Source organism: Barbus barbus, assembly GCF_936440315.1.
Source record: "Barbus barbus genome assembly, chromosome: 15".
Taxonomy (NCBI): domain Eukaryota; kingdom Metazoa; phylum Chordata; class Actinopteri; order Cypriniformes; family Cyprinidae; genus Barbus; species Barbus barbus.
The window spans coordinates 3,129,074-3,145,728 of record NC_136743.1 but is presented as its reverse complement, the minus strand read 5'-3'; the positions used below and the strand labels follow the sequence as shown (position 1 = coordinate 3,145,728).

Below are 16,655 nucleotides of genomic sequence, written 5' to 3'. Positions count from 1 at the left end.
GTGCTCCGATTTTGGAAAAATACATTACTTCTCAAACATATCTAAAATTTGTAATATCTCAAACCCTTCAACTGTTGCTCCTAGACAACAATGAGATGAAAAGGAGAACAAATTGAGTCTCCTGCTTCTTAAAGGTTTCTCCTGAGAAAGACTCCAGTAATCTCACGTCTCCACTTCAGACGAGAGATCTCAACAATGTCTCAAACTGTGCTCTAATTTGCAAAAATAAATTATATCTCAAACATAATATTTAGAAATTGTAATATCTCAAGTTGGTTTTTCCTAGACAACAAGATTCAACAGAGAACAAATTGAGAATCTTCTGCTTCTCAGATGTTTCTCCTGAGAGAACGACTCCAGTAATCTCGTGTCTCCTCTAGAGTTTCAAAAGAGATCTCAACAATGTCTCAAACTGTGCTCAGATTTGCAAAAATACATCTTAAACATAATATTTAAAAAAATGTAGCCTCAAATATCTCAATTGTTTTTCTTAGATAACAATTATATTAAATGGAGAGCAATTAGAGACTTTTCTGAAGTCTCCTGCTTCTTAGATGTTTCTCCTGAGAAAAAGACTCAGATGTGTCTCCTCTAGAGTTTCAGATGAGATCTCAGCAATTTCTCAGTGTTCAGATACATTTGGATCTTGAATATATCGTCTAAAAATTGTAATATCTCAAATACCTAAATTGTTTCTCCTTAACAACAATGAGATTACATGGAGAACTTTTCTTAATTCTCCTGCTTCTCAGATGTTTTTGTCCTAAATGAGAAAGACTCCAGTAATCTCACATGTGCCTCCCCAAGAGTTTCAGACCAAATCTCAACAATGTCTCACACTGTGTTCATTTCACAAAGATACACTGCAAATAGCATTTTATAAAATTGTAATTTCTCAAATACCTCAATATTTCTCCTAGACAGCGAGATTAAATGGAGAACCAATTGAGACTTGTTGTTGACTCTAGTTTCTAGTTTCAGAAGAGATCACAACAAGGTCTCAAACTGTGCTCACATTTCCAGATACAGATTCCAGTGTCCAAAAATTGTAATATCTCAAATAGCTCAATTTTTTTCCTATACACAAAGAGATTAAAACAAGAACAAATTGGGATTTTTTTAAGTCTCCAGCTTTGCAGATGTTTCTCTCTTGAGAAAAAGACCCCTGTAATCTCACGTGTCTCCTTTAGACGCAATATGAGTTGCTCACTATTTGTTTTATATCTCTATACTTTTACTGACAACTACTTACGTCTCCTGAGCTATTAAAAAACAACATCTGAGAAATCAAGTTGTTGTGCAGCATGGAGGTCAATTTCATTATGACTAGGTAAACATTATTAGATGTTGCAGACAACATCTGAATCCAACAGACACCAACTGGGAACCTTAATTTAGCTGGTCAATGACAATCAGCAAATAAATTCTGGTTAATAGAATTCAGTTTCATTCAATTCAAGTACCCCACTTGGATATTTGCTTTGTGAACCAATTTTCTTAATATTTGCATTGTGGGGTGCTGTATTGTTTCGTGGCACATGCTGAGTCGGCCTGGCAGACGGTCTCATTCTCTGCCGTCTTTTGTTGTGTATGTGCAAAGATGCATTCGTGAAAAACATATGAAAATGGAAAGTTAGAAACATACCACCATCTTGTTGAGGGAGACCCAGCAGTCGGAGGGGAAGTCTTGCAGCATGGGCACCAGAAACTGCAGACACCCGTCCCAGTGGCACAGCAGCAGCATCATCGCTATCAGGTTAATAATCCGCATCACCGCGCTCGCCAGGTCATACGTCATATGGAAGATCTGCGGGGGGAGAATCACAGCACGACATTTTGAAGAAGCTTGTGAAAGTTCAATAATATAAAAGTGAGCATGTTCAGGAAACCTGTCTGAGCTCAGTGATTATTTTTGCAGTTCTGTTTGGTGCCACTGGAGACAAAAAAATACATACTTCCCTATTAAAAAACACTTTTTGGTGTTTTTATAAACATTAGTGCATGTATTTGGCATCATGAACTAAGTTAATATTTATTTCTACATATACTATCTATTTTTTACATTTCAAGTTCAATTAAGATTATAGGCATTCTGAATGATCGAGAATTAACAATGAACAATAATAATTCATAAATAAACCTAGTTTATATAAATTAACCTAGATTACTATAAATTAACCTATTAATAAATGCTGTAATCATTGTTGTTCATTATAATAACACCTGACTAGTGATAACTACTTGAATATTTCTTGAATTATATAGTGTTCACAAAAAATATTACTGATAAAATATTAGTCATAAATTAAATGTAAGATTTATGATTAATTGTTATATACCAATATTTATGCTATGTAATATATAGATGTGTGTGTGTGTGTGTGTGTGTGTGTGTATAGTATAAAGAACTTTGCTTTATATAAAAAAGTGCCTTGACTTTGACATAAAGAGGGTTAAACTTTGCCTTACACATATTTCCTCCATAGAAAATGATATATTACAGTGTTTGTTCAGTAGATTTGTAGATTAGACTTTCTGGCACTTGGCTGTCCAGAGGGTTTGTCTAAAGCCCAACAGCAGCTATGCATGAGTCCTCCTGGGTTTACTTAGTGGAAAGAGAAAGACACTTTGCAAGTAGCTAATCAGACCTCTGTGCATTTTGAAATGCAACGACAGGTCTCATTCCCATCTTCCTGTCTTTCTGTTTTCAGCAGCAGATTGTTCATGTGTTCTCTACAGAATATCAAAGCAGATGAACAGATGAGTCCCTTCAAGAGAAATCTGCATGTATGATTTGATCATTTTTGTCAAGTAATACCATAACCATGTAAATGTGGTTTTGCATGGATTAAATCAAATATATATATGTATATATGCCAACAAATGATGATATATAGACATGCACTGTGCCTTTTTCACTAAAATAAAATATAAAATAAAATCTTGTCTGTTAGACAACGCCAGCAATTGATGATGTATGGACTTGCTCTATGCTGTTTGCATTAAAAAATAAAATAAAATAATCCCCAAGACTGATGTTCACTGAGTTCGTCAGACAACACAAACACAGATCCTGGATCAAGTTCAGAGATCCTTCAGAAGGCTTTTCTTTAATTGACCTGCTCTTTGTAGAAACATTGACTCAGGCCCTAAAAACACAACTTGATTAATGAGCCTCATCGAACATCTTCCACATCAAATGACCATCAGACACTGGACATTTGTTACTGCTCAAAGCTGCCCATCAGTCAGCAGACAACTACACAGCAAGACACTCACCCCACGCCTCACGGAAACACTGAGAACCTCCAACTGAACATACACCGCCATAAATCACATTACATGAAACATCATTTAGTTGTTTTAAGATGAACAATCTGAATAAGAAGCACTGGATCATGAATGAAGGAACAGGTTAATCAGCCAGTGTATCATTACATTTGTTTACTAATATACAAAATGCTTTTTTCCTAGATCATACTAACCTGATTCATTACTACAGTACTTGTCAATTTTGGAAACATTTTTATTTTTAAATGTTTTAATGAAGTCTTTTCTGTTCACCAAAGCTGCATTTATTTTTTATAAAAAAATACAGTAAAAACAGTAATTTTGTGATATATCATTACAATTTGAAATTACTGTTTTCTATTGTAATATATTATAAAATGCAATATATTCCTGTGATCAAAGCTGAATTTTCAGCATCATTACTCTAGTCTTCAGTGTCACATGATCCTCCAGAAATCATTCTAATATACTGATTTGCTGCTCAATTATTATAAAAGCATTCATTTCTATAAAAAATAAATAAATACACACGCATACCCAAACATGTGAATGGTAGTGGTTTATGTTTAAATATGAAGCAGCACAACTGTTTTCAACATTGATAATAATCAAAAATGTTTCTTGAGCAGTAAATGGTACGTAAATTAAGCCATTGTGTGTCTTTGTTTACCTTCACAGCACAGAGTGACTCCGGTTGGTTTGGCATAACAACAAATCTATTCTAAATGCTTATTGATGCAACAACTGTTTTTCTGTTTGAACTTATCTGACTCAAAAATCTCAGTGTATTAAATAGCTCTTCCAGGTGACGGAAAACAGCGCTCAGAATGCATAATCATAATAATATAATTACAGCAGAGCCCTGCAGCGTACTTCTGATTTAGACATCTAATCAACACTGAACCTTCATTTACAAACACGAGATGGCAAAAAAAAATAAAAAATTATAACATTCATATTGAAATAATAGTATAAAAATGTATTGCTTACCATAGGAAATGTTAAGAAAATTATACTTTTATTCAACAAGGGCGCATTAAATTAACTAAAAGTGGCAGTAGAAACATTTATACTGTTGAAAAAAGATTTCTGCTTCATGTGATAATTTTCCACTAGAGACAAAAATTACACACTTCGCTCTTAAGAAACAGAAAAACAATAGCACTTTACAATATATTTACATTTAGACTAAAAGTTTTTATCAACATTAGGTAATGCACCATTAACTTCTACATCATTAATTAATTATATGTGCATATAGTAATACATTTGTAACATTTTAAGTCATTACAACTGTAAATTAACATTAGTACATTTACATTTACATTTAGTCATTTGGCAGACGCTTTTATCCAGAGCGACTTTCAATTGGGGAATACAAGAAGCGATTCATCTTGAAGAGGCAATCAGACAGAGGAAGTGCTCGCATTAGTTAAAGAATTATGTTCTTATGTTCTAATTATGTTCTTATTATGTTCTAATTATGTTCATATTAATTAAAGAATTATGAATGTAAAGTGCTCCTGAAAAAAAAAGATAAAAAAATATAATTAATCATTTTATATAATACATACATAAATTATATATATATATATATATATATATTCATATTTCACATAAGTCCTGAAAGTAGACAAAGAGAACCCAATCAAACAAGTGAGAGAAAAATATTTTCTTTGTTATTTATTTATTGAGAAAAATGATCCAGTGTTACATATATGTGCGTTGCAAAAGTATGTGAATCTTTGCTGTCAGTATCTGGTGTGACCCTCTTTTGCTGCAGTAACTGAAGGTAAGGTTTCTTGTAAATGCTGATCAGTCCTGCACAATAACATGTAGGAGTTTTAGCCCATTCCTTAGTGCAGAAGCACTTAAACTAGGTTTCCTCCTATGAACTGCTTGCTTAGGTCCTTCCACAACAGTTTAATTGGATTAAGGTCTGGACTTTGACTCAGTCACTCCAAAACATTATCTTTGTTCTTCTTTAAACTTTCTTTGGTTGAATGACTTGTGTGCTTGGGGTTGTTGTCTTGCTGCATGACCCACGTTCTCTTGAGACTCTGTTCTTAAACAGATGTCCTGACGTCATCCTTTAGAATTTGCTGGAATAATTCAGAATTCATTGTTCCATCAATGATGGCAGGCTGTCCTGGCCTAGAAGCAGCAAAACAGGCCCGAGCCATGATACTACCACCACCATGTTTCACAGATGGGATAAGATTCTTAAGCTGGAATGCAGTGTGTTCTTTTCTCTGAAGATAATAGCTTCTCATTTAAACCAATAAGTTCTATTTTGGTTTCATCCATCCATTAAACCTTTCTCCAATAGTGTTCTCCTGATGACAACATTAGCCAATGTGAGAAAGGCCTTTAGTTGCTAAGTTACTCTGGGAACTTTTGCAACCTCGCAGACTATTACACGTTCTGCTTTGGAGTGATCTTTGTTGGTCGACCACTTCTCAGGAAGGTAACAGTGGTCTTGAATTTCCTCTGTTTCTACACAATCTGTCTGACTGTGGATTTGTGGAGTGCAAACTCTTTAGAGATGGTTTTGTAAGCTTTTCTAGCCTGATGAGCAACATCAACTCTTTTTCCGAGGTCCTCAGTAATCTCCTTTGTTCATGACATGATTAACACAAACATGATCAGACTTTGATAGATCCCTGTTCTTTGAATAAAACAGGTCACGTACTGATATTCGATAGTCATTGCACAGACTGAAAACACCTCTGCACAGATGGACTTTAATTTCACCTTTAAATGAACTGCTAATCCTAGAGATTCACATACTTTTGCCACTCACAGATATGTAACACTAGATAATTTTTCTCAATAAATAAGTGACAAAGATAATATTTTTCTCTTACTTGTTTGATCCGGTTCTGTTTGTCTACTTTCAGGACTTATATGAAAATCTGATGATGTTTTGGGTCATATTATAACTTTCAAGCAGCACTATATATATATATATATATATATATACACACAAATATATAATAACATTAAATGTTCTTTATTTTAATTGCCAGTGTAAAGAACTTTGGTAAATATTTGTTGTTCATGTTGTAATAAAAAAATCCACAAATAATAATTTCCACAAATAACTTTATCTTTTTCTTTAGAAACCAAAACACTGGCCAGAAGAACCTGTAAGGAAACTCAAGGTTTCTACTTAATGAGACCCGTTTATAGGTGCTTCTTGTGTATATAGGAAAAAGGAAACATTTGTACATTCGTTCAGAGCCGAACCTCCCAGATAACTTGTTTTCTAAGAGCAGGTCATTTGCAGGAACGGTGCGCTTTATGTTTGTAGATTGCGTTGGGTTGTTCCCTCAAGCGTGTGGTGAATGCAAACGCGTCTGAACTTTCAGAAGAGGCAGGAACACTGTGTCTCACCTTTACTGCGCTTTCCTACAGGAGCCCAACAGAGAGTTAACAAGCCAGGTCTCTGTATTGCATTGGTCTAATTGCATACTGCAGACAAATTACCAATCAAAACCTCATAATTATGCAAAGTAGCCACTCCTGACTGCACCGCCGGCCCACCCCATCCACCCGCAGCATCTTAATTGATAAAAGACGGTTATCATACTTCAGTGCTACAGACCTGGAGCTTATTCTGTTCGATCTGAAGGGAGATATTGATGAACAACAGGAGTTTAGTTTAAGTCATGTTTGTATTTAATGAACAAACTATTTTCCGGGTCAAATAAAATGCGTTAGCATTGGGAACGTTTAAACTCACATCAGTAGTAATCCCAAATAACCCAAAGCGGAAGACCCTTAATGTTTTTTGTAAATGGGTAGCCGATTATCATACTGGAAGCATAATAAGTGTTAATTAAGTAAATTGTTAAGGGATTTAAGTGGCACTGAGGAGTCAGTGTTAATTACGACCAACTATTTGTCTTGAAACAAATTAATTTACGAGTTGAGATCTTTATTTTGTGACAGCTTCTATTATTGCTCAGTGATATAGCTGAACAAATACACGTCTTAATATTTCTTAATGAGCGCAAAAAGTCATTTTCACTAAAGGAACACCAGGGAAGATTATGCTTAATCATTTGTACATATGTGACACTGGACCACAAAACCAGTCATAAGGGTCAATTTTTCTAAATTGAGATTTATACATCATCTGAAAGCTGAATAAATAAGCATTGATGTATGGTTTGTTAGGATCGGACAATATTTGGCTGAGATACAACTATTTGAAAAACTGTAATCTGAGGGTGCAAACAAATGAGAAAATCACCTTTAAAGTTGTCCAAATTAAGTTCTTAGCAATGCATATTACTAATGAAAAATGAAGTTTTGATATATTTACAGTAGGAAATTTACAAAATATCTTCATGGAATATGATCTTAATGATTTTTGGCATAAAAGAAAAATCAATCATTTTGACCCATACAATGTATTTTGTGGTCCAGGGTCACATATGTGCGATGGTAATAATATATTTACCTACATATGCTACCGTTTAATTGTTTGGAGAATTTGTAAGGTTACTGTCACCAAGGCTGCGTTTATTTAATTAAAAATCCAGTAAAAACAGCAATATTGTGAAATATTTTTACAATTTCGAATAACAAAAACATTTTAAAACAAAAATGGCACTCACAAAAATATTTAGTGTGATGACACAGAGTCTTAAACCAATTCACACAACTTAAGACATGAAAAATAAAGAATCCTGCTAAACCAAATGGCATTTTTGTGACTGATGAAACACTAAATTGACTCCTGTTCTCACAAACATCAAACCGTTGTAAATGCAAGATGAGTCGATAATAATTTTGATTCACTTTCTCAGAAGCGACTGCAATTTTGTAGACTTTAAGCAGTCCAAATGTTGCTTAATTACATATTGTCAGCAAAATCATCGCAGAAATCATATATATCAACCTATTTTCTGAACGTGGTGATGCCCAGAGCAGTGATTCAGAAACTCATTGACTGACAGAGGCTTTGACATGAAGCTTTAATTAGAGACAAAAGTGTGACTGAACTGTTTCAAAGAGCCGTCAGAACTCCGCTAGAGTCTGTCTGGACTTTGACAAGACAACCGTCAACACGTTTCTGATCAATTAATCAGTGTTAAAGTCCCCATCTGCTCTCTGCAGGGCTCTGCACCCATAGGACAGAAAAAAAACAGGAACAATTTCTGTAATATCAACTGTTTTTCCTAGACAACAACAAGATCACATCAGACTTAATGAGAGACTTCTGCTTCTCAGATATTTATCCTCAGAAAAAGAGCCCTATCTCACATACAGAGAAGGGATTTCAACGTCTCAAACCAAGAAAGTCTTCAATTAAACTTCACAGAACTCACATATTTCTCATTAAAGACAAAATATTGCTCTGTAATTTTGCTGTTTGTCTCAATATGTCAAAAATGTAAATGTATTTCTCCTTAAGATTTTTAGGAGAAAATATGGGACAACGCTGATCGTCTATTTTCTAAATACATGTTACCGAACTTGTGAACAATTCATCCATGGATGTTTCATTTTTAAAAAATGCTTTGACCTTGTAATGTTTGATCAAAATCTCATAACTGTAGCTTCCCAAATAATTTAGTCTTAAACCCCACCCCATGTTTAAACTCCGCCCCTTATTATCTTCCTGCACATTTGAGTGCCGCGCCCACATCTCAACACCCAATCAGCACCTGATGCATTAGAACCAAGTCTCCGCCTATATTTTTTCTTTTTCGATAATCCGTTACACTCAGATGTATGTCACAATACAGAAGAACAGATGTGACGCTACTACCGTTTCATCACAATTTTAAACAAACTTAATTGAAGATTCCATTAAACCTCCATTAAAGGTATAAAAGAGCACTATCTGAGTGGTTTTGGTCGGTAGGCTCATGGTTCACCTGTGCCAACTGGGACCGGCACATCTCCGCACCCTTCACATCCTCTATTTCTATTAAGTATGTCTAAACATCCACAGTCCATTTGTGTCGACCAGGAGAATAATCCTCCACTCACGCTCATATTTCATTCAGATATTGAAAAGAGCATGCAGAGTTCACGCTGGAGCAGATGCAGTTTTTTTACATAACAAACCACATTAGTTAAAACATTGAGTATTTGTAGCGAATAACTTAAAAAATATTAAGATCTTATAGTTAACTATGGAAGCCCATTTTTCCCAAAGAAGGAAAAACTCATGCTTTGGTAAATCTTGGTGGATTAAATATTATGACAAATTATGAAATTCTAAGTCATAACTCATGAGATAAAAAGTCAGTATTATGAGATTAAGTCGAAATTATGAAATAAACCGTTTAAATTCATAATTATAATAAATATTGACTGTTATCATTTTGATTTTTTTTACATCATAATAATGATTTTTATTTAATTTTATTTCACTTATGTCATAACTATAATATTTGACACAATTATGACTTTTTATCTCAACTTTGACTATTTATGTCATAAATTACTTTTACATCATTATTTAGACTTTTTATGTCATAATTAAGAGTTTGTATTTTATGATTATGACTTTTTATCTCATAATGACTTATGTCATAAATATTATTTTCTGTCATAATTATTACTTCTTATCTCAATTTTGACTAGTTATGTCATAATGACTTTTACATCATAATTTAGACTTTTTGTCTCAATTTACTTTTTCTCTAAATTTCAATGTTTTATGTCATAATTATGACTTATCTCACAATATTGACTTTTTATGTTATAATTAGGAGTTTTTACGGGGTTTAACCTTTGTGGGCAGTCGTGGCCTAATGGATAGAGAGTTGGACTTGTAACCCGAAGGTCGTGGGTCCGGCAGGGATTGTAGGTGGGGGGAGTGAATGTCCAGCGCTCTCTCCACCCTCAATACCACGACTGAGGTGAGACCCTTGAGCAAGGCACCGAACCCCCAAGTGCTCCTCGGGCGCCGCAACAATGACTGCCCACTGCTCCGGGTGTATGTTTACTACTGTGTGTACACTTGGATGGGTTAAATGCAGAGCACAAATTCTGAGTATGGGCCACCATACTTGGCCACACACCACTTTCCTTTCCCCTTTAAAGGGGCTTAACAGGTTCTTCGTACCTAATATTGCACCTTAATCACCCCAAAGAACCACTGAAGAACCATACAGGAGCTCAACAGTTTCTATATATGATAGCAGTGCTATATAGCCCCTCAGTCATGCCAAAGAACCGCTGAAGAACCATACAGGAGCTTAACGGGTTCTGTATACGGTAGCGGTGCTATATAGCACCTCAGTCATGCCAAAGAACCGCTGAAGAACCACTGAAGCACCAAGATTTGGTGCTATACAGCACCAAAAGTGGTTCCCCTATGATTACGAGCCAAAGAACCACTTTTAGTGCTATATAGCACCTTTTTTTTAGAGTGTATGTGAGATGGTGGTGGTGTCTGTTGACGTACCTCTTCCCACTGGTGAATGTAGCGGATAAGCCGGGAGAGACGCAGCAGCCTCAGCAAGCTCAGGATTTTAGTGAAACGCACAATCCTCAGAGCTCGCGCCGTCTTATACACCTCTGAGTCTATGCCCTGCTCCACGATCAGGAAGATATAATCCACCGGAATGGACGAGACAAAGTCCACAATAAACCAGGTCTTCAAGTACTTCTTCTTGATGGTCTTGGGGTCCAGGATGATATCGGAATTGTCCTCGATAATAATGCCCGTGCGGAAGTTGAGCACCAGGTCCATGAGGAAGAAGGTGTCAGAGACCACGTTGAAGATGATCCACGGCGTGGTCGTTTCTTCTTTGAAGAAGGTGATGCCGACGGGAATAATGATCAGGTTGCCCACCATGAAGAGAAGCATGGTGAAATCCCAGTAGAACCTGCAGGAGAAAAAAGCAAAGAAATTGGCTTTATCCAACACCATCTTTACTCCGTAGAAAGTAAGTGGTAGGTTTATGTGATTTTACTACTGTACATTTGTAAACCCTTGGATGATGTTCTTATTTGTATATTTACAAAGGTGATAACATTAATTGTTTCACAATGACAATTATGAGTATTACAATAGAAATCCGAATTCAGTCCTATTTACATTTTGCATGCATCATGTAAATGCATACACCGTTTGCTATGCAAGAGGAAGACATTATTCCAGAAATCTCAAAAAGACAGCTATAAGCATATGTTAATTTACATTTTTGGACTTTACATTAGAAATGCATTAACTAATATTAACTATCAATGAGCAATATATTTAGTATTCATTAATCAATTCAATAAATATGCTATTTTTTATAACTATTTGATGACTAGTATAAATTAAATTAATATAATTCATTATAAATTAAACTATTGGATGAACATTTATTTGTAAGTATGCTCTATATATTTCGAACAAAAGTAATATTGGATGGATTTTAGATGCAAACAATTGTGAAAAGTCAAACTATTGCAACAAGGTGCAGACATTTTTAAAGGCATTTTACAAACATTTAAAGAAGCATCTTCATTTTCAAGATTCTTGTGACCTACATTTTCTAATTCATGCTGCCCTTGAGTACTTTTGTTAAAGACATGAATGAAAATGAACGAGTCAATTAAACTGCTGTCCAAAAATTAGGAAAATTCAGCATAATAAATAACAAAAGCAGGCATCTCCAGTATTTCCAGATGACAATAGCAGGAAAAGAACACAAATGCCTTAGCTTATTCTGATTATGTTATTTAAATGCATACAAAAATATTCTGATAGTTGTCAAACCATTAAGAGTCCAATGTGAACGTTTTTGATGTGAATGCTATCAATGCATTTATAAGGATAATTATTGCAGCATGCATATCACCCACATAAGGTACAATAAACAGGTTTTGCTTTGAAAACAACACTAAAAATCAATAACATTAACATTGCAAAATGCATGCAACAATGCATTGCAATGTGCTGTAGAGAACACTTTATATTGACCTTGTAAAAAGGGCAAGAGTGTCGAAATCCTCAGAAGACCCCTGATATTTGAGAGTCTCACACGGCTGTGACTGGTGCAAGTCAATTCCTGAGGGTCTGAAATAAAGGTCTGCGTGGAGCGGATGTGATCTGTTTCCACGTGGTGCTCGCACACGTGTGCAACTCAAGGTCACAGCAGCGCGCGCTAAGGTGCCTGCTGACTCATAACTGGAGACTGATGCAACTCGTACACAATGGCAGCTTCTTGTCGCAAGGTTTGCATTGCTGATCGGCTCTAAGATGTGTCAAGATGACTTTGAATGGAGTGGGTGTATTGAAATAAATATGCATCAGTTTCAGGTTTTCTATGGAGATGATGCAAAATGATACGGATAGGAGCATGTTATTGCATAGCTTGGCTAAACACAGAATTTGCATGCATGTTTTCATCATCAACAATATTTGTTTATAATCTGATGAAGTGTCAATGTCAAAAAACCCAAATTAAATCACAGAAGCCCAAATACTGCAGCATTCAGTGATCTGCATCCAACACAATCATTTACTCACATGTTGCATAAATGTCTAATGCAACCTGATGCATGAACCCTGAGCAATGCTAAGCTTATGTAAAGAGTCATCCAGTAGTTTTCATAGCATGCAAAACATTTAGAGTCCAGACTGACTGTGGAGCTGAAACGATGTTTCTCATTGATACAGACATAATGCATGACAGCATGACCATCTGTAGCAACACCTAAACTGCATTTACTGAGGATAATGCTTCAGCATGTTAAAACCTTGCGACATATGCATTATATGACCATGCGGCGATATGATGTTATTATCTCAAAATATAAGTCAGCATGATATCTACTAGACAAAATGTGCTTATGTGCTTCAATGTATTATTTGGTCTCACATTGTTATCTAGTCAGGTAGAAATACATCTAACTCAGCATGGACAAAAATGCTTGCCATAATGTGTATGCACAAAAATCACAATGGTATTACTTTTTTGTTTTGCTTTTTAACCCATATAGCATGGTTAGATTACATCCCTCAATTTTATGAGAGGATAAATATGATGCTCACGTAAAAAAGTTTCTTTTTGGAAGTGTGTGTATATGTTTTAATGGCTTTCGAGGGTCAAATTGTGGAAAGTGTCTTGTGAGGACATTTATTTAAAATACACTGAAAACATCATGAATGAACCAAATCACATTTAGTTTAAAACTACTGATCAACAGGTATAGGGTTCAAAAGTATCAGGCCATAATTAAAATACTGTTATTATTAATGCCAAAAATAATCATTAGCATAGATGCATTTTAGAAGGCATCTGTTGCTTTAATAACAGCAGTACTGGAGCTGACATAAACAAAACCTGATGCTCAAAGTCACTAATAGAGCAAGATCTTAAAACTCTCTAGTGCATCTTAAATATTGTTTAAATGTTCGAAAATTGAAATGGAAAAAAGCACACTTTTCATTCACGGGTCACATTTTGTCCATAGATGCCACATTCTCACGCAAAGTTCCCCCAAGCAGGTGCTCTTACCTGAAGTCGCTGTATGGGTGTATGATCCAGTTGCCGGCCGATTTGACGCGCTCCTGTTCCTTCTCCACCGCCTTCTGGCTCCCGTACATGCGCAGGGAGAATTTATTGACCCCAGGCTGCAACATGCTGCTGAACTGCCGCTGCATGAAGCTCGCCTGGCTGCCCTGCGTCTCGCCGTCCTCCTGCGCTCCATCCTCGGATTTGAGGAACGTCACCGAGTTGCGGGGCTGCTGCGCGCTGTAGATGGAGGACGAGGCTTTCCTGCTGGGGGCGTTGGAAAAGGACACTTTGGAATCCTTCTTCTCCGGGACGCCGGGGTTCGAGGCGTCCTGCCCCTGCGTGCTGGCCGCGTCCACGCTGGTCGTTGAATTGCACGCCGCCCGCTTGCTCCCTTCGGATTTGGACATGATGGACCGGAGACTCCCGGTGCCGGAGTCCCGCCTGCACTCCCCGTTCTTGTTGCATTTCATGCTGGAAAGCGGTGCTGAGGGATTGCCGTCGCCTTCGGCAGCATTACAAGCCTCTACCGTCACGGTGGCCACTACGGTAGACGCTTTGCATCCTCCTCCTCCTCCGCCCTTAACGGTGTCGTGGCGACCCGCAGGAGCAGCATCAGCAGCATCACCCAGGCGCGCATCGGTGGAAGTGGAGCTCCTAGACGCTCCTCCTCCCGGTGCGCAGCTCTTAATCTGGACGCTGCTCCCTCCTCCTGCTCTCCTCAGGCGCGGATGCTGAAACTTGGATTCCTCCTCCGCGTCGTCCGTCTCCTCCGCGGCGACGTGATTGGGTTTCAGGTTCGACCCCGCGGCATCCGAGTTGGACTCCAGGCAACTCTTGGCGCTGTGGTACGCCGGCGCGCTCTTATGGGCCGCTTTCTTCGTCATGGCAACATCCGAACCGGGAGAGAGCTCATTCCGGTCCATGTCATTCACCGGATCAGATTTGGCCTGTAATTATCTTTGCTGGAAAGCAATCAGCAAGGATGAGAGAGAGAGAGAGAGAGAGAGAGAGACCTACGTGATTTATTTGCCAACAAAATGAAACAGCTCTTAGTTTATTAACTGTTTGTTGTTGGGTCACATTTCATGAGCGCATTTTCCATTCCAATAAGTGCATTTATGAAGGACTTTAAACATTCTACCAAATAAACATCGACTTTGGAGTCGTTTCAAGCTAAATTAATAAACAATAACAGGTTACGATTAGCTAAATGTCTTAATAATTGTAGAGGTTTGAAAGTTATTCAGCTAATTCAGGCCTTGTGCTCAAGGTCATGATGTGTTTAAATGCTTATTAGAAAGAGAATCCAGTTCTGATACACCAAGACTTGTGATTAATAAGCACTGAATAATAATAAAAAATAAAAATCATGCATACTTGACAAATATAGCTACAGAATTAACTTCCTACATTCAGAAAAAAAAATACAAAAGCTGCCTCTAGGGCGGTACCTTTTCAAAAGCTACTAAATATAGCCTACCATTTAAGTACTGCTTTGTACACTTTAGGTACTAATATGTAGCCTTACCTTTAAGGTTCTAGTATGCACCTATTACACTAAATAATGTACAAAGATGTACTTTTGTATCTTTTTGTCTGAGAGTGTAAAATGATGGTAACTGCGCATTATTTAATAACAGAGTTAACATATCCATCACAAGTCAAGTGTTTTAATAACACGTTTTAATGCCAATTAAAATAGAGTTTATAAATTGAGATTAAAGAAAAGCTAAATACTACCAAAACTGGGAGACAGTTGGAAACACTGATCTGGAAACAGGTCAAACAAATCTACAGATAAAGAAAACATTCAAAAATAAAAGTTAATGCATTGTTTTGTTTTCACACGCACGTCATAGTAAAATAATAATAAAAGTAAATAGTAAAATAATAAGCACGTCATAATAAAATGAGTCACATTAATTATGCATGCATACTCTAACAGACGCAAAAAGCACGTTTCGTTCTGTTCATCTATTGTCTTCACTGTCCTCTGACTTAAACAGTAATCAATCAAGTCTGTTGAGGTCGCATGCATAAACAGATGGCTGGAATATTTGTAGTTACTATTGTGCATAAACAGTCTGGCACTTTTTGTGTCTAAAACTGCAGCTGTCGTCATGGGGTTATGATGTCATAACAGCAGAGGATGCGCTCACGAGAGCGCAGGCAGACTGCAGCGCAGCGCCACCTACCGGCGCACAGGCGCAACTACAGCGGCTCCGGACAACCACTGGGGTCATTCCGCTTTAAACACCTGTTGAATGCCTTCTGGAGCCCCAAAGCGCAAATACATCTGGCAGATCTCCAATAGAACAAATACAGAGTGTAATTTGAAGACATTTGCCATCTGTAAATCACTATTCAATGACCTCGTCTGTAAAGATGTTCTCAAAACCAAAGCAACAATAGTTTTCAGAATCAAACACTCTCACGAAAAAAAGGTACAAAAGCTGTCAACAGGGCAGTACCCTTTCAAAAGGTACTGATATGTACCATTAATACTAATAAGTACACTTTAGTTACTAATGCGTACATTTAAGGTACACTCTAAAAAATGCTGGGATAAATACAACCCAGTGAAGAACACACGCTGGGGTGATTTCAACCAACAGTTGAGTTAAATGTTTAACCCAAGCTTCTGGGCAGTAACCTAACCGCTGGGTTCGTCCATATTTAACCCAGCATTTTTAGAGTGTACTATGTAATTAAGTATAGGGGTAAATAAGTTACAAATGTATACTATTGAATAGGTACCATCCTAGTGACAGATTTTGTAAAATAATAATAATAATAATAATAATTCTGAGAGTGAACATATAGATGTTAGCTGGAATATTTGAAAATATTTGCCATGAAAGAAAAAAAAAAGAAAAAAGAAAC

General features: G+C 36.7%; 1 protein-coding gene across 1 annotated transcript in view; it reads right to left on the bottom strand.

Moving 5' to 3' along the window:
- Positions 1 to 14,695, bottom strand: part of LOC306881107 (potassium/sodium hyperpolarization-activated cyclic nucleotide-gated channel 2-like) — a gene marked incomplete at its 5' end in the record, with an annotated part of 67,224 nt that extends 52,529 nt beyond the window's left edge. Inside the window, 3 exons of the mRNA XM_079435016.1 lie at positions 1,646 to 1,807; positions 10,724 to 11,147; positions 13,773 to 14,695. Coding sequence (XP_079291142.1) covers positions 1,646 to 1,807; positions 10,724 to 11,147; positions 13,773 to 14,695 — 1,509 coding nt within the window. The remainder of the gene's footprint in view (positions 1 to 1,645; positions 1,808 to 10,723; positions 11,148 to 13,772) is intronic.
- Positions 14,696 to 16,655: the final 1,960 nt, after the last annotated feature.